Below are 23216 nucleotides of genomic sequence, written 5' to 3' on the forward strand. Positions count from 1 at the left end.
TAAAACCTTTACCCTGAAGGCTTGAAACTGATTCCTACCTTGAAGAACTTCCAGCAAAGAGGGTTTTAAGAATTGTAATCATGCCTCTCCGAGTAAGAACAGTGCAGACAGTGGTTTTCTGGCAGTGTCCTGCTGGGCGAGTCAATTGACCTTTCTTGGACCTTAGTTCCAGTTTATGCAAAAAAGAATTGCTGCCCTACATTCCCACCTGAAAGCTGAACAAGATAATAAACGAGAATGGGCAAGGTATTATAACCCCATACCTTCACCTCACTATTAACCTATTCCTACCCTAAAACTTGTTACAATAAGCAGAATTGGACCCTATCTTATTCTTGGTCATTTCTTTTAGAAATAGCTGGGTTAAGCCAGGACATTTCCCATCACTATCCATGACTATTCTCTTTTGTGTTATGCATCCCTTGAAGTGCTCAAATTTTGCCTATCTTGCCCCAGCATCTAGCTCAGGGCCTCGAACATAGAAGTTACTCCATAAATATTTGTTGAGCAAATTATGAACAAGAACATGATCTCAACTTAGGAGGCAGTGCAGGATCATCAGTTCTCAAGGAAAAATAAAACCCAAAACAAGGGTCATGGGTGATTTGCGGAAAGCTTTCTTTGGATTCAATGTGACAGCCTAGATTCTCTTGCCTTAGAACACATGTTGCTTAAAAATGTTCCAAGCCAAACTGCAGATAGTGAGCTTTCTAAGAAGTATTGGAGGTAGAAGGAGGAAGCAAGAGCAAAAATGCAGCTGTAAAGATATGAGAGGTAAGAGTGGGGGATCAAGGTGAGTGCATGGATAAAAGGGAGAAAACTTGGAAGCTGGAATTCTAAGAAATTCATGTATTTATCCAACAAATTGGGATGATGACATGAGAGTGACCAAAAGAGTAAAGATGAGCAATACACTCACTCACTCAGCAAATATATATTGAATGCCTACTAGGTACCAGGCACTTCTAATGGAAAATTGGTTAAAAGGCAGATAGCGGCTGCCTACACAGAGCCTACAGTGAATAGTGGTGCAATCATTCAATTCTTCAACACAAATTTATCGAGCACTTACTAGATCTACCACGTTGCTTTGGCACCAATGATACAGCAATTAAAGAAAGACATAAAAACTCCTGCCCTTCTGGGGATGAGACAGATTACAAAAAGGTATAGGTAGGGACTTCCTGTTGGTCCAGTGGCTCAGACTCCATGCTCCTGAAGTAGAGCGACTGGGTTGATCCCTGGTGGGGGAACTAGATCCCACTTGCAGCTAGGAAGATGGAAGGTCCACGTGCTGCAACTAAATCCTGATGCGGCTAAATAAAGACATAAGTATATATTTTAAAAGCCATAGGTAAAGTGAATAATATATTAGACATTACTGCAGTAATCAAGCAAGTGGAAAACTGCAACTGGGCAAAGAGGGAATGCAAGGCGCAGGGAGAGATAGTCACAGGGACTGAGCTTCCGAAGGAGGTTAAGGGGTCCTGGGGAAGGAGCTGGGCAGGAGAGCGTCCTCCAGTCGGGGTTGGAGATCTCGGCGACAGTCTTAGCCTCCAGTTTCCTCCTGCGTCTTCTGTCCCCAAGAGTCGTCGGGAGACTTAGAGTGAATCACTTACGCCAAGTGCGGCGCGCGAGGCCTGGCATCAAGGAGGCCCGCGGGTTCGGCCGCAACGGCTCGGGAACCGCCGGCGTCCGCGTCCACAGCGCCGCCCGCCCGGCCAAAGCTGCCTCCGGCTCCAGCGCCCGCCCTCCCGCCGCAGCCCGGGAACCAGGTGAGCCGAGGGACCCGGGGAGCCGCCCGGGGCCCGGGGCCGGGGCTGCCGGTGGTGGCGGCGGCGGGGCCCGGGCTCCGGCGTTAGGTGCGGGGACCACTCCGCCCAGCCCCCGCGTTACACTCGGAAGTCCCTGGGCCACTGTCACCGCAGGGTCAGGCTCGTCGAGGGCACTCAGTCAGTGTTTGCGGAATGAATGAATGACGGTCCTCCCTGGGAGCTTCTCTCTCCGTGCGGTCCCTGCTTTTGAAAGTCCATGAGGAAAGACGGCGCGTGCGTTTGGCAGGCTGACTCCTTCCACACTTGTTGGTCTGAAGCTGAAGTCATAAGCCCCAGAACTGGTCTGCTGCCTGAATCTCCCCCTGATCAACGCACCCCGCCGCCATCCTCCTCCTCCTCCTGCCCAGTTGCGCCCCTTCTGCTTTTTAGACCTCACTGCTGTTCTTGTTGTTCCTTCTAACTGAGCCCCCACTCCCACCTCTCTTAGCCCCTTTCTCTTCCTTTCAAGTTCTGTTGATAGATCGCAGCAACTCCTTCTCCAACATCCCAACCCCAACGAGTGTCTCTCCAACCAGCCCACTGGTAATACTCTCACCAGGTCGCATTAAAGGCAGTGTGTTGGATGGTCATCTCCTTGAGGGTCGTCCTCTCCTTGAGGTCAGCTCCTTGAGGGTCGTCCTCTGATCCCCAGCCACTAGACCAAGTGACCGAAAGGTACTGAAAGCAATGCCCTTTGCTTGTGCCTTTCTTTTTCCACATACATTCCACCATAAAAGCATAGTTAGAATGGGCAAAGGCCTGTTGTTTCTGATGAAATTACAAATATTTATTTTGAAATTCTGAAAATGAATTTTACTTTCCCACGATTATAGAGAACATGTGAAAGTTGACCATATGAAAGGATAATCTTGAAACTAAGTTTCAGGATTTCACATCAATTGGAGTAATAGAAAATTGGGTTGAATTGGGTTGTATTTAAATATTATACTCTTGGCTTTTAAAATACTTTTAGCACCTTATGTAAAAGAATCAGTGGATGGCTGGATGGATAGGGATAGTATGGGGATGAAGGAGCTAGGTCAAAAGTGCCTATATTAACAGTGCCCCAAATTTAATCCTGATTGTCTGACTGAATAAAGGTAATTAGCTACATTTACAGTGGTCTTCATACTTCACTGTGTACCAGAATCATCTGGAAGGCTTCTTAAAACAGACTGCTGGTCCATCCTCAGAGTTTCTGATTAATTGTGTCTTGTTGGGTGGGGTCTGAGAATTAGCATTTCCAACAAGTTCCCAGATGATGCTGTTGTTTGTAAGACCAAGTATGGCCTATAGAGATTAATTTCTATTAATTAGTAGTGAATTGAGATGCCCCAAATTATGTCACATTTGTAGAATATGAAAATGAAACCTTAAGTTGTTCAGATCATGGCCCACCCACCTGAATGTTTTGTCTGATGGTAGGAAGCATCAGGGAATTTTAGGAATCAGTAAGAGACAGTCCCTCTTGTGTTGTGTCTCAGCTGAAACGTTGTTATCCCATCAGTGTGGTTTGGATGACCTTCTTCTGAAATGCATCATCTTCTCCACATTAAAGTGCGTCTGCCACTTGTCAGTAATAGCTTCTGACCATCATACCTTAAAGGGAAGGGTCATGTTAGTGCAGAAAACAAGCCAGTAGGTTTTCTGTGAAGTCAAGAAAGACTAATGGAACTGAGGAAATTCCGGAGATGACTACTGGAAACAAAACAATAACTAAAAAATGTTTTCCCTTGCTGCCGTTAGCCAGTTACATGATAAGCCCTTTGAAGACAGCTTTCCACCCGCCTCTACTAGCCGCTCAGACTGTGGTCCCTGAGTTGTGACTTGACTGCCTCTCGGTCAGACTATCATAATAATAAAGGGCTCTGACTGGTCTTTTTGCCTCAGTCTCTCCTGTCTCCAGTGCTATCCAGTAGAACTTTCTATGAGGATAGAAGTGTTTAGTTGCTAGTCCCTACCACACATGGCTATTGAGCCCTTGAAATGTAGCTATTGTGACTAAAGAACTGAAGTTTTCATTTTATGTATTGGCCATGCCACAGAGCGTGAGGCATTGCCACGCGTTTTCCTGACCAGGAATTGAATCCAGGGCTACAGCAGTGAAACAGCTGAGTCCTAACCACTGGACTGCCAAGGAATTCCCTCATTTTATTTTAATTAAGTTAAATTTAAGTTTTCACAGGTAGCAGTGACTACTGTACTGGTCCGCACAGCTCTAGACTCTACCACTGACATGATTCTTCCCAAAGCATGTCTGTGCATGTTACTACTGCTTCTTGAATGTTTTAGCTTGCCGAAAAGTCCAGGTTCAACCCAGTATTCCAGATTCTCCAGAAATAGGCCTCAACCTTTTGGGTTTGACACTGACTTTACTTAGACTTATTGAATGAGTTGCCTTAAATTATGTCTGTAATTTTATCCTGTTCTCTTCCTGAAATACCTTATTCTCCTACCTGCCTCCAGTTTAGCCAGAGCAGTTTAGCCATATATCCCCAGAGAGGCCTTCACCTAGCTGGGTTATTAATCTCATTCTATAGGACATCATGGTGGCATTAGATGTGGCATCCATTTTAGAACCAGAAAGACCAGGTTCAGATTCTGGCTCTGCTGTTTAATGGTTGTATGACTGAGGAGCTCACTAAAGTCACCAGTAAAATGAGGATAATTATTATCAGGAAAATAATACCTATCTTTTGAGACGTTGTGTGTGAAGAAACTGGCTATGGCAGGCCAGCAATAAATGTTAATTTCTGCCTTTCGCACCTCTAAACTCTGATAGCACCATATTTTGGTATTCTTATTCTACTAAATTGTAGAGTCTTTGTCCTTTTGTATCCTTTGGGCACCTAGCATTCAGCAAATGTTTGTGGAACACTTAATTAATTGACCAGGGCTTCCCTGGTGGCTCAGTGGTAAAGAATTCACCTGCCAGTGCAGAGACACAGGTTTGATCCCTGGATTGGGAAGATCCCCTGGAGAAGGAAATGGCAACCCACTCCAGTATTCTTGCCTGGAAAAATTCCATGGACTATAAAAAATTCCAGTGGGCTATAGTTCATAGGGTCACAAAAGAGTCAGACTTGACTTGGCGACTAAATAGCAATAACCATAAATTAATTGACCACAGGTGGAAAAGCATTCTCCAGTCAGAAATAAATGAAGGCCAAGATTGCATATGGTAGAAATTTATAAGATTGTGAAAATTATAGCAGGCAAACTTACCAAATCCTAGTCTAGTAGAACATGGCTACATTTTGAAATACAAATGATGTAGGTTGAAGACAATAAGGAGAAATGCTTTTTTCCATAAGTCAATTGATGAGATATAATACCTCCCAAGGGTGTGACAACAGAAAACATAAATGCTTTAGCTTTGAGAGAGAGAGAAATTCTTGAGGGATAAGTTATAATTTGTGATGGGAGGAGATGAGAGTATTTTGTTTTTTTTAACAACAAGTCTCTGGATCAGAGGTCACATGCTGCTGGGTCAGACCGAATCTGGCCTGCAGAGATGTTTTGTTAGATGCATACTGTGTTTTTAAAACTATGTACGGTGATTGACAACATTTCAAAGTCAGAAGATTTCACATAAAAATCTGGAATTATGGCTTCCCTGGGGAAAGATCAGATCTGGCCATCCTGAGCCCCATATCCCCCATGACAATGATTGCTAGAGCTGAGTAGCTGCAGCCGCCTTCGCCGGGCCCACTGTTTCCATTATGCTTGTCCATACGTTGCCTGCTTCGTGGCATTTCAGAAACAAAGTGCCGGATTCTAGACTCTCCATCTAACCCAGGATGGCAATTGTTTATACATTTTATTTTTATTTATTTATTGGCTGCACTGAGTCTTCGTTGCCACCCATGTTGAGGCGAGCAGGGGCTGCTCTCTAGTTGTGGTGCACGGGCTTCTCATTGTGGTCGCTTCTCTTTTTGCAGAGCACAGGGTCTAGGGCATGCAGGCTCAATAGTTGTGGTGCACGGGCCCAGCTGCCCCACGGCATGTGGAATCTGCCCGGACCAGGGGTGGAACCCATGTCCCCTGCATTGGCAGGTGGATTCTTTCTTAATTTTATTTTATTTTTAATTGGAGGATAATTACTCCACCATATCGTGATGGTCTCTGCCACACATCAACATGAATCAGCCACAGGTAGACATACGTTCCCTCCCTCTTGAACCTCCCTCCCCATCCCACCCCTCTAGGTTGTCACAGAGCACCAGCTTTGGGTTCCCTCTGTCACACAGCACATTCCCGCTGGCTATCTGTTTTACATATGGTAACGTACACATTTCAGTGCTACTCTCTCAAATTATCCCACCCTCTCCTTCCCCGACTGTGTCCAGAAGTTTGTTCTTTATGTCTGTGTCTCCATTGCTGCCCTGCAAATAGTATCATGGCACCATCTTTCTAGATTCCATGTATTTGCATTAATATATATAGTATTTGTCTTTCTCTTTCTGACTTACTTCACTCTGTATAATAGACTCCAGGTTCATCCACCTCATTAGAACTGACTTGAATGTGTTCCTTTTTATAGCTGAGTAATATTCCATTGTGTATATGTACCACAACTTCTTTATCCACTTATCCATCGATGGGCATCTAGGTTGCTTCCATGTCCTAGCTATTGTAAATAGTGCTGGCAGGAGGATTCTTTATCACTGGACCACTAGGGAAGTCCCAGGATGGCAATTTTTATAATCTCAATATAATAAGCAGGTTAATTAGGCTCTTTTAGTTGCCAGGAACAGATAGATTCTAGTCATGGATGTTTATTGTAAGATTACATAGGAAAAGTAAGGAAGGATGGATCAGTATTCCTATGGGTGGGGTAAAGAAAGGGAAAAAAGTTACCTATGTTTTAATGTATAGTTCTATTTTTTTCTGGAAGACACAAATACTAATTCTCTTAAGTAATACATTGTAAAGCAGCTCTTCCATCCTCTTCTGTGTTCCCTAACTATACTCTCACTCCTTTATTGGATTTGTGATCATTGGTTCATAGTGTTATACAGTACATTCCTTCTCCCCTATGTTTTGAGAGTAAAAATACATTATATAAAACTATGGCTGAGTTACCTAACATTTCCAAAACCTCAGTTTAATCACCTGTATTCTTGGGCTTCCCTTGTGGCTAACTGGTAAATAATCCACCTGCAATGCGGGACACCTGAGTTCAATCCCTCGGTTGGGAAGAGCCCCTGGAGAAGGAAACGGTTACCCACTCCAGTATTCTGGCCTGGAGAATTCCAGGGACTTTATAGTCCATGGGGTCGCAAAGAGTCAGACACGACTGAGAGACTTTCACTTTCACTTTCAAAAGTAGTATTAGGATTGTTGTGGGAATTAAAAGAAATAACTCATGAAAAAATCTAGTGCAATGCTTGGTGTATATTAAGTGCTCTATGAATGTTGTATGTGATGTTGATGATTAATATAGATCTACTTTTTTACATTTATGTGGGAGAATATTAGCTGTGTGCCCTTTTTATTATTAAAAAACACGGACAATCAAGAACAGTTACACTTTCTCCAAGAGATGGAACTATATCCATCCTCATTAACTCTTTCTTCTCATTCTTTTTAAAAGAGCAAGATGATAGTACATATTTTTGAAGTTTGATTTAACTTTAAAGCCCTTAGGGGGGCTTCCCTGGTGTCTCAGATGGTAAAGCATCTGCCTGCAATGAGGGAAACCTGGGTTTGATCCCTGGGTCAGGAAGATCTCCTGGAGAAGGAAATGGCAACCCACTCCAGTGCTCTTGCCTGGAAAATCCCGTGGACAGAGGAGCCTGGTGGGCTACAGCCCATGGGGTCGCAGAGAGTTGGACACAACTGAGTGAATTCACTGTCTTTCACTTTTCATGACCCTTAGAGATCATATGGTCAAACCATGTCATTTTATGGACCGGAAAACTGAAACTCAGTTTCTAAGAAACTTGCCCCCAGTCATAGAGCTAGTTGTTAAAAAAAAAAACAAAACCAGAGCTAGAACTCCAGAATCCTGATATCCTGTGCCATGCTTTTTCTGCTGGATTATAACACCACTAACTAGATACTCGACCATCATTCAAAAAAATTTGTTGAGGGCCTACTAAATGTCACACAGTATTTGGGACCCTGGAATAAAGTCCTGCCTCTTGGAATTATGTTTTAGTGTGGGAATCAAACAATGAACAGACAAATACTGAGTCAGGCACTATTAAGTTTTGTGAAGAAAAAAAGATAAAGGGATAATGATGGATGCTATTTTAGATAAAAAAAGGAGTTAGAAAACCCCATGTTGATCCCTTAACCTTTAGTAGTTTCAGTGAAAATTAGTGGTTATACTTTTGCCTCTTAATCTTTTCCCTGCAACAGAACAACATTATGAAGAAAACTAGGCTTTCTAGCCGGACATTTGGGTTCTAGTTCTGCCTCTAAATATTCAACAACCAAAGCTGTTTAAACTTTCAAACTTTGGTTTCTCCATTTGGAAAATGAGAAAATACACCTGGCTTTTTAAAAATTTTATTTATTTTAATTGGAGGCTAATTACTTTACAATATTGTAGTGATTTTTGCCATACATTGTACACCTGGCTTTTTTAATAGGGTTGTTTTAGGTATAAAATTATACACTAAATGAGAAAGTTTTCTAAAACTGTGATGCTTTATGTAGGTATGCTTAGTCCCTCAATTGTGTCCGGCTCTTTGTGACCCCGTGGACTGTAGCCCACCAGGCTCCTCTGTCCATGAGATTTTCCAGGCAAGAATACTGGAATGGGTTGCCATTTCCTCCTCCAGGGCATCTTCCCAAGTCAGGGATGGAACTTGCGTCTCCTGTGTCTCCTGCATTGCCCATAGATTCTTTCCCACATTTTGTAGATATGTTACCATTACATGGAAATTTTATCTCCATAAATATGTGTCAAGGATCTAGATTTTTTTTAAAAAGTCATTTGTTCAATTTCTTTCCACTCTTCCAGGAACAATGCAACCAGACAGGAGCTTCCAGAGTTTTGCCTCAAGGTACAGGCAGAGTTCTTTCACATATGATGTGAAGCGAGACGTGTACAATGAGGAAAACTTTCAACAGGAACACAGAAAGAAGACCACTTCCTCTGCGAACGTGGACATCGACATCAGCACTGTCGGTCACCAAGTGCAATGCAGGTGTGTATGTGCATTCAGCTGCAGCCAAGCTGGCAGCCCCAAAACTCTACTTGCTGCCTTTGGTGCCTACTTCCGTTTTCCTCTTCTGGATTCCTGTCATCAGAACCCCTAGCTTATTGCATAATTTCTCTTCAGTTGTTTTTTGTGGTTTGTGTGTGTGTGTGTGTGTGTGTGTGTGTGTGTGTGTGTGTGGTTTGTCCTCTTATCGCCTTCTTTTTAAATTTTTATTTATTTTTTTATTTATGGCTGTGCCGGGTATTTGTTGGGGCACAAGGGCTTTCTCTAGCTGCGGCCAGTGGGGACTACTCTCTCGTTGTGGCATGTGGGCTTCTCGTTGCGGTGGCTTCTCTTGGTGTGGAGCACCGGCTCTACGGTTCTTGGGCTCAGTAGTTGGGGTTCATGGATTCAGCTGCTCTGAGTCATGTGGAATCTTCCCCCACCAGGGATCGAACCCATGTCCCAGGATTGGCAGGCGGATTCTTAACCACTGGACCACCAGGGAAGTCTCTTGTATCACCTTCTTGATTGTAAACTTGGCATAAAGACCTTAGTTGTCCCCCACAGCTTCCAGGGATGATATTTAATAAATACATTGTTTGATTAGCCACCATTGCCAGTCTCCTAACAATAATAACAAAAAGCAACCATGGTGGACTAATTAATGATACCAGAACAACTCTGTAAGTTCCATAGTTCAGGGGCTTGTAACCTGTTTTTGTGTTTGAACCTTTTAGCTATCTATCAGACCTAATGAACCTCTTTTCAGAATAATTTTTTTAACTTTTTTTATTGTGGTAAAGTATATATAACATAAAATTGGTCATTTTAACCATTTTAAAGTGTACCAATCAGCAGTATTAATGACATTCATGATGTTGTGCAACCATTACCGCTGTCTATTTCCAAAACCTTTTCATCACTGCAAACAGACATTTTGTACCCATTAGGCAATAACTCCCCATTTCCTCCTCCTCCAGTCTCTGGTAACCTCTCTTCTACTTTCTGTCTCTCTGAATTGCCTATTATAGATATTTATTTAAGTGGAGTCATAAAGTGTTTATCTTTCATGTTCTGTTTATTTCATCTAGCATAATGTTGTAGCATGGATCAGTATTTCATTTTATGGCTGATGATATTCCATTGTAAGTATAGGCCTTGTTTTGTTTATCCATTCATCTATTAATGGACACTTGGATTATTTCCACTTTTTGGCGGTCGTGAATAATCCCACCATGAGTATTGGCATAGGAGTATCTGTTTGGGTCCCTGCTTGTAATTTTTTTAGGTATACACCTAAGAGGGGAATTGTTGGATCAAATGGTAATTTTACGTTTAATTTTTTGAGAAAATTTTTTTCACAGTTGCTGCATCATTGTCCGTTCACATTAGCAAGTATTCCAGTTTCTTCAAATCCTCTCCAATAATTGTTATTTTCCTTTTCTAAAAAATTATTGTTATAGCCATACTAGTAGGTGTAAAATGGTATCACATTGTAGGGTGGTGTTTTTTTTTTTTTGCATTTCCCTAATTATTACAGATGATACCACCCTTATGGCAGAAAGTGAAGAGGGACAAAAAAGCCTCTTGATGAAAGTGAAAAGAGGAGAGTGAAAAAGTTGGCTTAAAGCTCAACATTCAGAAAACTAAGATCATGGCATCTGGTCCCATCACCTCATGGGAAATAGATGGGGAAACAGTGGAAACAGTGTCAGACTTTTATTTTGGGGGACTCCAAAATCACTGCAGATGGTGATTGCAGCCATGAAGTTAAAAGACGCTTACTCCTTGGAAGGAAAGTTATGACCAACCTATATAGCATATTAAAAAGCAGAGACATTACTTTGCCACCAAAGGTCCATCTAGTCAAGTCTATGGTTTTTCCATTGGTCATGTATGGATGTGAGAGTCGGACTGTGAGGAAAGCTGAGTGCCGAAGAATTGATGCTTTTGAACTGTGGTGTTGGAGAAAACTCTTGAGAGTCCCTTGGACTGCAAGGAGATCCAACCAGTCCATCCTAAAGGAAATCAGTCCTGGGTGTTCATTAGAAGGACTGATGTTGAAGCTGAAACTCCAGTACTTTGGCCACCTCATGTGAAGAGTTGACTCATTGGAAAAGACCCTGATGCTGGGAGGGGTTGGGGGCAGGAGGAGAAGGGGATGACAGAGGATGAGATGGCTGGATGGCATCACTGACTCAATGGACATGAGTTTGGGTTAACTCCGGGAGTTGCTGATGGACAGGGAGGCCTGGTGTGCTGATTCATGGGGTCGCAAAGAGTCAGACATGACTGAGCGATTGAACTGAACTGAACTGAATAACTAAATATGATGAGCCTCTTTTCATGTGCTTATTGGTCTCTTGTATATGTTTTTTTGGAGAAATGTCTACTCCTTTGCCCTTTTAAAAACTGGATTTTTTTTTCTTTTTGTTGTTGAATTGTAAGAGTTCTTTATTTATTCTGGATATTAAACCCTTATCAGATATGTGATTTGCAAATATTTCCTCCCGTTCTGTGGGTTGCCTGTTGATAGTGTCTTTTGGTGTGCAACAGTTTTAATTTTTAATGAAATTAGATTTATCTATTTTTTTTTCTTTTCTTGCTTGTGACTTTGGTGTCTTATGTAAGAAACTATTGTGAAATCCAAGGTAATGAAGATTTTCCCCTATGTTTTCTTCTAAGAGTTTAATAGTTTTTGTTCTTAAATTTAGATCTTTGATGCATTCTGAGTAAACTTTGTGTACGATATAAAGTAAGAGTCTGACTTCATTTTTCTCCAAGTGGCTGTCTCATTTTCCCAGCACTATATGTTGATGAGTCCATTCTTTTCCCCATTAAATGCTCTTGGCCAGAATATTTAAAAATGCATAAAATACATAGCATTATGAAGGAAACCAGTTATGTTGAAGTATAGTTATCAACATATAAAAAAATACAAAAATCATGGTATTTAATAATTGTGGGTCTAATAACAACTGTAATTTCTAAGTAATGATGAGTATAAATTATATCTTAAGATATCTGCAGCAGTTTTACTGTAATGTGAAAATATTTGTGATTCTGTTGGTGACAAAGTCAAAACTCTGCTGATAACGACTATGGTTTGTTGTCAACATTCATAACTGAAGGAAATACTACATTTCCGTTAGGAGGTTAGTGAAAATAAAGATATCATTTTTCCTAAAGTCACATACCCCCATGAATTTCCTCTAGAGATCCCTTGGTCATCTACAGACATCAGGTTGAAAACCCCTTGTGACCTGTATCATCATATTAACCCTAACTACTCAAACTGTCCTCACTCACACTGCACATTTATTAGCCCCTGTCATCCCTTGATTTCCTCACCCAGAGTTGGCATGTGTCGAGTGACAAGAGAGGAAGGCCTCCACGCAGCCCTGTTGCAGACCTTCCTCTCCATGAGCCTCCTGCTTTGCCCATATCCTGCCTTTTGCAGGTTGTGATCTTGGATGTCCCTTCCCTGTCCTCTATCACAACTCTCATTTCTCCTGCTCCAGGATGGATCAGAGGTCATATGACAAAGAGAGCACTTGGGGGCCGCATTGGCTTTGCTCTGTGAAAGCATAGCCTTTTCCTAATTTATCCCTCGTCATAAACAGGCACTACCAAAGAAGTTTCAGCCTATTCCCCTCCAGCTGCCCTATCCTTAGACATTTAAATCTGACCTGCACTGCCTCCCATGGGCTTTTATGACAGTTCTCATTCCTTACTTCTAAAGCACACAGTTATGTCCCATTTTAACCTGACAGGTAGCCCAGCGCTGTGGCTAAGAGCAAGAGTCTGAAGCCAGATTACCTGGTTTTGAATTGCAGTCCTGCTGCTTCCCAACTGTGTGACCTTAAGTAGGCTATCCAACCTAGCTGAGCCTCAGTATTCTCATCTATAAAATGGGGATGCTAATAGCACCTACCTTACAAGGTGATTGTGAGGATTAGAGAGTATTTGTAAAGCAGCTAGCAAATAGTAAAAAAAAAAAAAAAAAAAAAAAAAAATTATAATCTTTAACTTCATCTCTTCCTTTCTTCAGGAAACTTCATCTCTCCCTTCATTTTTTCCCTTTTGGTTAGCAACTGCAATACTCTTTTTCTTTTAGAGTGCTCCCTTGTGCTTTCACATCAATTCTCACATCCCTCACTTTTAAGATGCCTTAACTAAGACCTAGATTCATGTTGAAGTGCTTATACTGTTCCTTCACCAACTTCAATTTCTATTCCTCCAGCTCCTTCCTTGATTCCCATCCATCTTAGGTCCTCATTATTCCCAGTCCATTTTATTTTTCTGGCATGCTAAAGAGTTTTGATGACTCTCCCTAGGGTGACAGGTCTTCAGTCAAGTGGCACATGGAAAGGAAGGAACACTGGACGAGATACGAAACAAATTGTCCCAATGCCGTGGTCTGCTCCCCCCGCCACCCACAGAGATGGCCATAATTGGAGAGAGCACACTCTCTACACCTGCCTATCACCCAGGGGTTCTCATAAGAATCACAACACGGAAAAAAAAAAAAAAAAAGAGTCACAACACGGGATTCTTTCCAAGGGCTTTTTCCAGGTGGCGCGGTGGTAAAGAATCTGCCTGCCAACGCAGAAGGTGCAAGAGACACAAGTTTGATCCCTGGATCAGGAAGATCCTTGTTGTAGGAAATAGCAACCCACTCCAGTATTCTTGCCTGGAGAACCCCATAGACAGAGGAGTCTGGCGGGCTACAGTCTATGGGGTCACAAAGAATTGGACACGACTGAGCACCTACTAATGCACTTTCTCTGAAAACCTATGGTCTTGCTTCTGGCTCCTGAGCAGAATTTGACCACTGTCAATAGGAACTGTAGTGGTAACAGGGTGGATAGAACACTGATATAAAAATCAGGAGATCTGGTTTCTAGCCCCAGCTCTGCCCACATGTATTACTGTGACCTTGGTAAAGACACTTACACTTATTTGACCTTAACTTCCTTATGGGACAGTAATGCTCATCGTTGTGAGAGACAAGCATGTTGAAATTTCTTCTTTTCTGAGCACACATTTTAGCCTTGCATACACCAAAGTTACATTTGTTGCTATGGTCAAATCCCAGTTATTCAGCTATAGCTCATACATGAAAAATCTCCATACTCTTTGTTTTTAGCCCATCCTGAGATATAAAAAGCAAAAAGCAATTTAAAACTGTATTGATTTTACTGATGGGTTGATAGATTAACTGATTGATTGATTTACAGTGATTCTGCTATATTAGATGATCTAAAGGTTAAAGTAGGTTTTCTTAATCTCAGGATTGTTGACATTTTCTACCATAAAATCATTTCTTATGGAGGGCTTTCCTGTACACTGTGGGATGTTTGATGGTATCCCTGGCTTCTATCCACTAGATGCCAGTCGTGATAATAAAAAATGTCTCTAGACATTACCAGGTGTCCCTTGGGAAACAAAATGCCCTCCAGTTGTTATCCACTGAGCTAAAAGATAATAAGGCCTTATTGTATTGCCTTTTCTTTACATGGCTAATGCCATAACCACAAGATTCCATATTATATATTTTCCATAAATTTCTACATGAACGTGAAAGTGGTAGTTGCTCAGTCATGTCTGACTCTTTGCGACCTCATGGACTGTAGCCTGCCAAGCTCCTCTGTCCATGGAATTCTCCAGGTAAGAGTACTGGAGTGGGTTGCCATTCCCTTCTCCAGGGGATCTTTCCAACCCAGGTATCAAACCTGAGTCTTTTGTACCTGTATCACTGGCAGATTCTTTATTACAGGTCAAAGCCATGTAGAGTTAATGCTTGGTAAAAATTTTAGTATACAGGAATGATATGAATGTGTTAATTCCCTGCCATCCACTAATATCACATCTCAGAAAACTGTCCTTACCAAGAGAAAGTCATAAAAGTCAATTTTTCTACTGGAAAATTTTGGTAGCTTGAATTTTCTTCAAACATTCTAAAAAACTGCACACCTGATTTGTATACTGGACTTACAAGGCTTTTGTTGTTGTTTAGTTGCTAAATCATGTCTGACTTTTTTGTGACGCAATGGACTGTAGCCCACCAGGTTCCTCTGTCCATGGGATTTCCCAGGGAACGATACTGGAATGGGTTGCCATTTCCTTCTCCAGGGGATCTTCCTGACCCAGAAATCGAACCCATGTTTCCTGCACTGGCAGGCAGATTCTTGACCACTGTGCCACCAGGGAAGTCCTTATAAGGCTTAGTTCTTATCATGTATGGCACTGACCCTCGATTGGAGGTGATACTATCCCCCAGGGAATATTTGGCAATGCCTGGAGATATTTTTGGTTATTAAGACTAGGAGAGGGGATGCTGCTGGCATCTAACAGATACAGACCAGAGATGCTGCTAGACATCCTACAGTGCATAGGACAGCCTCACAACAAAGACTTAGCCAGTCCAATATGTCCAAATGTCAGTGGTATTGACAAAAAACTCTGTTTTATGGGAAGAATAAAGCACTTGGTGTGGCTTTTCTTGGCCCTGTGGACTTTTCCTTCGGAGAACTTAAGTCTGTTCTTTCTCGCAGATGCTCATGGCACAAGTTCCGAAGATGCCTGCTTACAATGTTTCCCTTCCTAGAGTGGATGTGTTTCTACCGATTCAAAGATTGGCTTCTTGGAGACTTACTTGCTGGAATAAGTGTCGGCCTTGTGCAAATTCCCCAAGGTAAGAAAGATACAAGGGCTTTTCACACAGATAATATATCCCTTGTCCAGAGTAAACAAGTTACTTGTGCTAGATAAATAGGAAAAAAAAAATGTGATTTCCATTCACATCATTACCATTTGTTTCCTTACCTGCCAAATTTCTAACTCGTCAAGGGTGGTTCCAAAAGTCTCAGTTTAGTTTAGAACTCTGAATTCTTGTAATGCCTGCTCACAGTCATTTTTTCCTTAACTAGTCATTTCATACTCACAGGACTCCAATGGATCTCACTTGGCGTTGATTTTACTTAGAAAGGTGAAGAATAAGAAACTCGGCATGCTAACTTCTCTTTAGCAAGTCACACACAGCAGTCTAGGGGCCACTCTTTGGTCTTACAAGTGGCAGTTCAAATGTAAGACAAGATCATTTAGACAGGTGGGGGAACTATCTGGGCTTTAAAAGTCCTGTTTCCCAAGTAGGAACCAACATCTCTAGTAATTCCCATAGCTGATGCCTCCAGGGGTCCCATAGTGACATGTCCAGTTGCAAGTATCACTGTGCTCTGAGAAGCTCAAAGTTAGGGCTTCCCACCAGATATTAGTCTTTCATTCACCCTTGGTCCAGCTAGAATATACTAATCAGGTTCTTTTTACCGTAACTAGTATTGCTTGGTGACACAGTTGACATTCCACCATTATCAGGTTTCCAAAGAAACAGCTAGAAAGCTAACCCAAGATCAGCTTTATCAGAGAAAGGATTTTGTGTTAACGCTTTACTCAGTGCATGCTAAGTTGCTTCTGTCATGTCCAGCTCTTTGGAACCCTATGGACTGTGCCCATCAGGCTCCTCTGTCCATGGGATTCTCTAGACAAGAATACTGAAGTGGGTTGCCTTGCCTTCCCACAGAGCATCTTCCCAATCCAGGGATCGAACCCACGTCTCCTGTGGCTCCTGTATTACAGGCCGATTCTTTACTGCTGACCCACCAGGGAAGCCCCTCCTTTATTCAGAATAGTTCACAATTGCCTACATAGTCTTTAAACACTTCTATTTCTCTTTTCTTGGGGCAAACCAAGCAAGATTGAAATTTGTGATCATACAGGTTGTGTAAAGCACAAATGAAGGGAAAGGGGCCAATGGTAGCTGAAATCCAACTCTGGCAAAAGGGCTGTTAGTGGGGGGAAGGGATCCCTTTAAAATAATTATCTGACAGTAAAATTTACTTGTTTCTTACAGTTCTGTGAATTAAAACACAGGTATAAATTTGTATAACCACTGCCACAACCAGGCTACATAGCAGTTCCATCAGCCCCCAAACTCTCTTCTGCCATCACTTCTTAGTCACGTTGTCTGCTAACCTCTGACCCCTGGCAACCACTGATCTCTTCTCCATCACCATAGCTCTGTCTTTTTCAGAATGTCATATACATGGACTCATATACTATGTAACTTCTGAAGGATGGCCTCTTTAATTCAGCATTATGAAATCAATGCAAACTGCTATATGCATCAATAGTTTATTCCTTTTTGTTGCAGAATAGTATTCCATGACATGACTATATCACAGTTTGTTTATCCATTCATTTATTGATGGACATTTTGTTTCCAGTTTGGGTCCATCACAGAGTTGCTGTGAACACTCATGTACAGGTTTTTGTGTGAACATAATTGTCATTTCTCCAAGGTAAATACCTCAGGAGTGATATTATTGGTTATATGGGAAGTGTATGTTTAACTTTACAAGAAACTGCCAAACTGTTTATGCAGAGTGGCTGAACCTACCATTTTATATTCCCACCAGCAATATATGAGAATTCTAGTTCCTCCACACCCTTGTTAGCACTTGATATTGTCAGTATCTTTAAATTAAGCTTTCTATTTTGAGGTAACTATAGATTCACATTAATTTGTAAAAAAAAAAAAAAAAAAAAGATTACAGAGATCCCTTGCACCTTTTTTTATTTAAAGGTTTTTTAGGGACTTCCCTGGTGGTTCAGCAGTTAAGAATCTACCTTGCAATGCAGGGATTATGGGTTCGATCCCTGATCAGGGAACTAGGATCCCATATGCCATGGAGTGACTAAGCCCACACTACTGAGCCTGCACACCACAACTAAGGCCCAGTGCAGCCAATTTTTGTTTTTTAAAAGAGTAAAGATTTTCTAATTAATTGATTATTTTTGGCTGTGCTGGGTCTTTGTTTCTGTGCATGGACTTTCTCTAGTTACAGTGAGTGGGGCCTGCTCTCGAGTTGCGGTGGGTGGGCTCCTCATAGCAGTGGCTTCTCTTGTTGCAAAGCACAGGCTCTAAGGTGTGCGGGCTTCAAGAGCGCATGGGCTTAGTTGCCCACAGCATGTAGAATCTTCCCAGACCAGGGATCAAACCTGTGTCCCCTGCAGTGGCAGGTAGATACTTATCCACTGTACCCCCAGGGGAGTCCTTCATTTTGTTTGTAATTTGCGTTTCTCTAATGACTAATGAAGTTGAACATCTTTTCATGTTCTTATTTGCTGTCCTCCAATCCCCTTTGGCAAGGTGCCTGTTCAAGTTTTTTGTTCATCTTTTAACTGGATTTTTTTTCTTATTGTTAGTTTTTGAGAATTCTTTTTATATTCTGAGAATAAGTCCTTTGTTAGATATATGATTTTCAAATACTTTCTCTCTGTAGCTTATCTTTTCATTCTCTTGACAGTATATCTGACAGAGCAAAGGCATTTAATTTTGATGACGTTCATTTTTTTCTGTTTATGAATTGAGTTTTTCCTGTCATATACAAAAACTCTTCACTTAATCACATTAGGTCACAAAGATTTTCTTCTATGTTTTCTTCCCAAAGTCTTATATTTTACGGTTTACTTTTAGAACCAATCTGTTTTGAGTTAATCATTATGTCAGATGTGAAGTTTAGATCAAGGCTTTATTTTTTGTTACATCTTTAAAGACTATTGTCAACTGAATTGTTTTTGCACTTTTGTCAGAGATCAAATAGCCATATTTGTGTGGATCTATTTCTTTTTTTATGTATAATGGATGTTATAGTATGTTCTTCTAAAGAAGATTTCTATTGATATAATCACTTATTAAAAATCACTTGTTTACTTATCTACTTGGGGCTGCACTGGGTCTTCCTCACTGTGCGTGGGCTTTCTCTAGCTGTGAGTGGGGGCTGCTCTCTAGTTGCAGTGCTCAAGCTTCTCTTGTTGTGGAGCATGAGCTCCGGGGTGCATGAACTTCAGTAGTTCTTTGGACAAATGTCTATTTAGGTCTTCTGCCCATTTTTTAAGTGGGTTGTTTGTTTTGATGCTGTTAAGCATCACAAGCTATTTGTAAATTTTGGAGACTATGGATTACATTAATTTCCATGTGGCAGGGACTTCACTGGTAGTCCAGTGGCTAAGACCACCAATTCAGGAAGCCAGGTTTGATCCCTGGTCAGAACACTAGATTCCACATGCCACAACTAAAGATCCCAAGTGTCGAAACTAAGATTCGGTGCAGCCAACTAAGTAACTAGGTTTTGTTTTTTTTTTTAATTTCCATATGGCAGATACAAACCAAAATGGTCCATTTGTATAAATATATTCAGTTCTAGGAAAGTATCAGAACGTCTCTAGAGCATTCATATGGTTCTGGAATGAGAGATCTGAACTCTTTACTTGAGAGTCCACTACTGAACCCCACTTATCAAAGATCCTTCACTTATGGTCAAGGTTTGAGGACATTTCTCTGCTAAATTTCCAATATACTAAATTTCATCAGTATAACTTCATACCAAAATAAGAGTAACATTAGGGTGTATAACTATACCTAACATCCATCACATTATTTGGCATATAATTGGTACTCAAGGTATTTGTTGAATAATCATTACATAACTGTATGAATGAGTAAATCCAAGCAACTCTTGCTGACTGACTAAGGGACTGTGTGTTATTTTAAGTAGTATGAATAATGAAATAATTTGTAGGGTAAACAATTTGAAAGTTTTACTTGCATTTAAACAAGTAGGACCAAACAGTAATTTTCTTCAAATGAAACAAAAATACTGCACGGTGGGGCTTCCCTGGCCATCCAGTGGTTAAGACTTCACCTTCCAATGCAGGGAGTGCAAGTTCAGTCCCTGGGTGGTGAGCTAAGATCCCCATGCCTCACCACCAAAAAATCTAAACATGACACAGAAGCAATATTGGAACAAATTCAGTCAAGATTTTAAAAAATCTTTAAAAATACTGCACAGTGGAAACCTTATTTGAAACATGCTAGCTCTTCCTTACAGTAGAACCCAATTTATAAATGTAAAAGAAAATAGAAAATCACCATCAGTGAAACTACAGTCACACTTGCTGGAGAGAAAATCCACTAAGAGAGGTTAAAGTCAGTGGGTAAAAGTTGGCAAACTACGTGACAGGACTTGAAAAGTGAAAGGGTTAGTTGCTTGGTTGTGTCCGACTCTTTGCAACCCCACAGACTGTAGCTTCTCTGTCCATGGGATTCTCCAGGTAGAATACTGGAATGGTTGCCGTTTCCTTCTCCAGGGGATCTTCCAGACCCAGGGATCAAACGCAGGTCTCCTGCATTGCAGGCAGCTTCTTTACCATCTGAGCCACCAGGGAAGCCAGGACTTGTTCCAAATATCTTCCTCAAGATATTTACTAACTCCTCTATTACTTTACAATAAACAACCTGGGAGCAACTACCTTTACCAAGAATCAGTGCTGTCATCACCAAGAATAAGACATTTGGAGACCATGAGCTCTCTGATATGATGCACTAAGAAGGACATAATATCATTTCTGTCGTATTCACATCCAAAGCATTTAACCTTAGTGTGATCATGAGGGACCTGTGCTGGGCTGTGCTTAGTCTTTCTGTTGTGTCTGACTCTTTGGGACCCCATGGACTGTAGCCCGCCAGGCTCCTCTGTTCATGGGGATTCTCCAGGCAAGAATACTGGACAGGGTTGCCATGGCCTCCTCCAGGGGATCTTCCCAACCCAGGGATCGAACCCAGGTCTCCCACATTTCAGGCAGATTCTTTACCAGCCTAGCTACCAGGGCAGGCCAACCCGAAACTGAGGGGCATTTAGCAAAATAGCTCATCTATTAATACTCTTCCAAAGTGACAAAATCAAGAAAGACAAGTAACAACTGAGCAACTATAATAGATATTAGCATTAAGAAGAAAAAACAGCTAAATGAAGTAGGGAACTCTGGATGGAATTATGAAACAGAAGAAGGACATTAGGGGGAAACCTGTTAAAATTGAAGTAAAGGATTTATTAATAGTTATTTTCTAATGTTAATTTCCTGATATCAATGATTATACTATGATTATATACAGTATTCACATTAGAGGGAGCTAGGTAAGGCATATATTGTTGTTGTTCAGTTGCTCAGTCGTGTCTGACTTTGCAACCCCATGGACTGCAGCACACCAGTCATTCACCATCTCCCAGAGTTCTCTCAAACTCATGTCCACTGAGTCGATGATGCCATCCAACCATCTTATCCTCTGTTGCCCTCTTCTTCTCTTGCCCTCAATCTTTCCCAGCATCAGGGTCTTTTTCAATGAGTTGGCTCTTCGTATCAGGTGGCCAAAATATTGGAACTTCAGCTTCAGCATCAGTCTTTCCAATGAATATTTAGGATTGATTTCCTTTAGGATTAACTGGTTTGATCTCCTCACTGTCCAAGGGACTCTCAAGAGTCTTCTCCAACACCACAGTCCCAAAGCATCAATTCTTCAGCACTCAGCTTTCTTTATGGTCCAACTCTCATATCCATACATGACTACTGGAAGAATCATAGGTGTGACTAGACGGACCTTTGTCAGCAAAATGATGTCTCTGCTTTTTAATACACTCTCTAGGTTTGTCATAGCTTTTCTTCCAAGGAGCAAGCATTTTTTAATTTAATGGCTGCAGTCAACATCCGCAGGGATTTTGGAGCCCAAGAAAATGTCACTGTTTCCACTTTCTCCCCATCTATTTGCCATGAAGTGATGGGGCCAAATGCCATGATCTTCATTTTATGAATGTTGAGTACTAAGCCAGCTTTTTCACTCTCGTCTTTCACCTTCATCAAGAGGCTCTTTAATTCCTCTTCACTTTCTTCCATTAAAGTGATGTCACCTGCATATCTGAGGTTGTTGTTATTTTTCCCATCAATCTTGATTCCAACTTGTGAGTCATCTATCCCAGCATTTCACATGATTACAATATACAGTCTTGACGTACTCCTTTCCCATTATATGGAAATGTGCTATTATCTTTGTAGCTTTTCGATAAGTCTAAACTTAGTTCAAAATTAAAAAATTTTTTAAGGTTTTGGAAAGTTTAGAGACTTGGTTTCCCTCTATTTCTCCACAGCCTAACCTTAACTAAGACTTAGACAATTTAGTTCTTGGGCTGTTACCAAGAAATTCTCTTACCTTCCCTGTATTGGTGAGTTACTTGAAATCCTACATTTCAAAAGACTCAGTCTTCACACCACATGTTGGTTGTAAAGAGTAAATAGGGTGGGCTTCCCTACGGTCCAGTGGTTGAGAGTCTGCCTGAAAAGCAGGGGACAAGGGGTTCAATCCCTGGTCCTGGAAGATCTCATGTGCCCCGGGGCAGCTAAGCCTGTGTGCCACAACTTCTGAAGCCCATGCACCCAGAGCCCGTACTCCACAACTGGAGAAGCCACCACAGTGAGGACCCCTCACACCTACTAGAGAAAGCCCATGGGCAGCATTGAAGACCCAGTGCACCCACAAATAAAATTAAATTTTAAAAAATTGCTTTAAAAAGAGTAAATAGGGCTATTCATCATTATACTGAATTCAGAGGCAGTGTATTCAAGCAAGAAAAAAGGGTAAAAAATTACATAACAATTACAGAGAAATAAAACATCATTCATAGATGATTTTTTAATGTAAAGAATTCAAAAGAATCTACAGATAAATTGATAGAATAAGATTTTTCAAGGTTGCTGGGTACAAGATGTGTATATAAAAATCAATTATATTCTTTCATACCTGCAAGAAATGAAATGTGGAAAAAAAATTTAAATATCTTTCACCAAAGCATAGTGAATATGAAATAAGTTGTAATGAAACTAAGAAATGATGTGCAAGACCTCTACAGAGAAATTATTAATGTACAACTTTACTGAGAAATATTAATAAGGACCTAAATTAATTGAAAGATAACATTTTCTAAGAACAGACAAGTTCTCTTAAAGTATGACATAGGAGGGCTTGCATCTCCCGCTATCAAGACTGAATATAAAGTAAGAATGTTTAAGATGATGTCCATCAAAAGTAGAATGAATAAATAAGCATTCATATATACATATATTGGAATACACAGAAGGAACAGGAATGCTCTCAAGCAGCTCATGGCAGCATGGAAGATGTTTATATACGTAATAATGAGAAAAAAAAGCAGAAATAAAAATTGTATGCATTATAATTCCACTAATAAACTTCAATAGTGGGACCAACTGAACTATATTGTTTAGGGGTTTGTATAGTGGTGGTAAAACTATGAAGAAAAACAAAGACTTTTATTATCACAAAAGTCAAAAT

General features: G+C 41.0%; 1 protein-coding gene across 2 annotated transcripts in view; it reads left to right on the forward strand.

Moving 5' to 3' along the window:
* Window positions 1–23216, forward strand: part of SLC26A8 (solute carrier family 26 member 8) — an 84109-nt gene that overhangs the window by 573 nt on the left and 60320 nt on the right. The window contains exons 2-4 of one of the 2 annotated variants that reach the window (XM_070456541.1): window positions 1588–1775; window positions 8788–8974; window positions 15529–15668. In XM_070456541.1, the coding sequence (XP_070312642.1) occupies window positions 8793–8974; window positions 15529–15668 (322 nt within the window). In that variant the 5' untranslated portion in view covers window positions 1588–1775; window positions 8788–8792. The remainder of the gene's footprint in view (window positions 1–1587; window positions 1776–8787; window positions 8975–15528; window positions 15669–23216) is intronic. The other variant, XM_070456542.1, reaches the window with a different exon arrangement.

This window comes from Odocoileus virginianus, chromosome 27 (genome assembly GCF_023699985.2).
Source record: "Odocoileus virginianus isolate 20LAN1187 ecotype Illinois chromosome 27, Ovbor_1.2, whole genome shotgun sequence".
Classification (NCBI taxonomy): domain Eukaryota; kingdom Metazoa; phylum Chordata; class Mammalia; order Artiodactyla; family Cervidae; genus Odocoileus; species Odocoileus virginianus.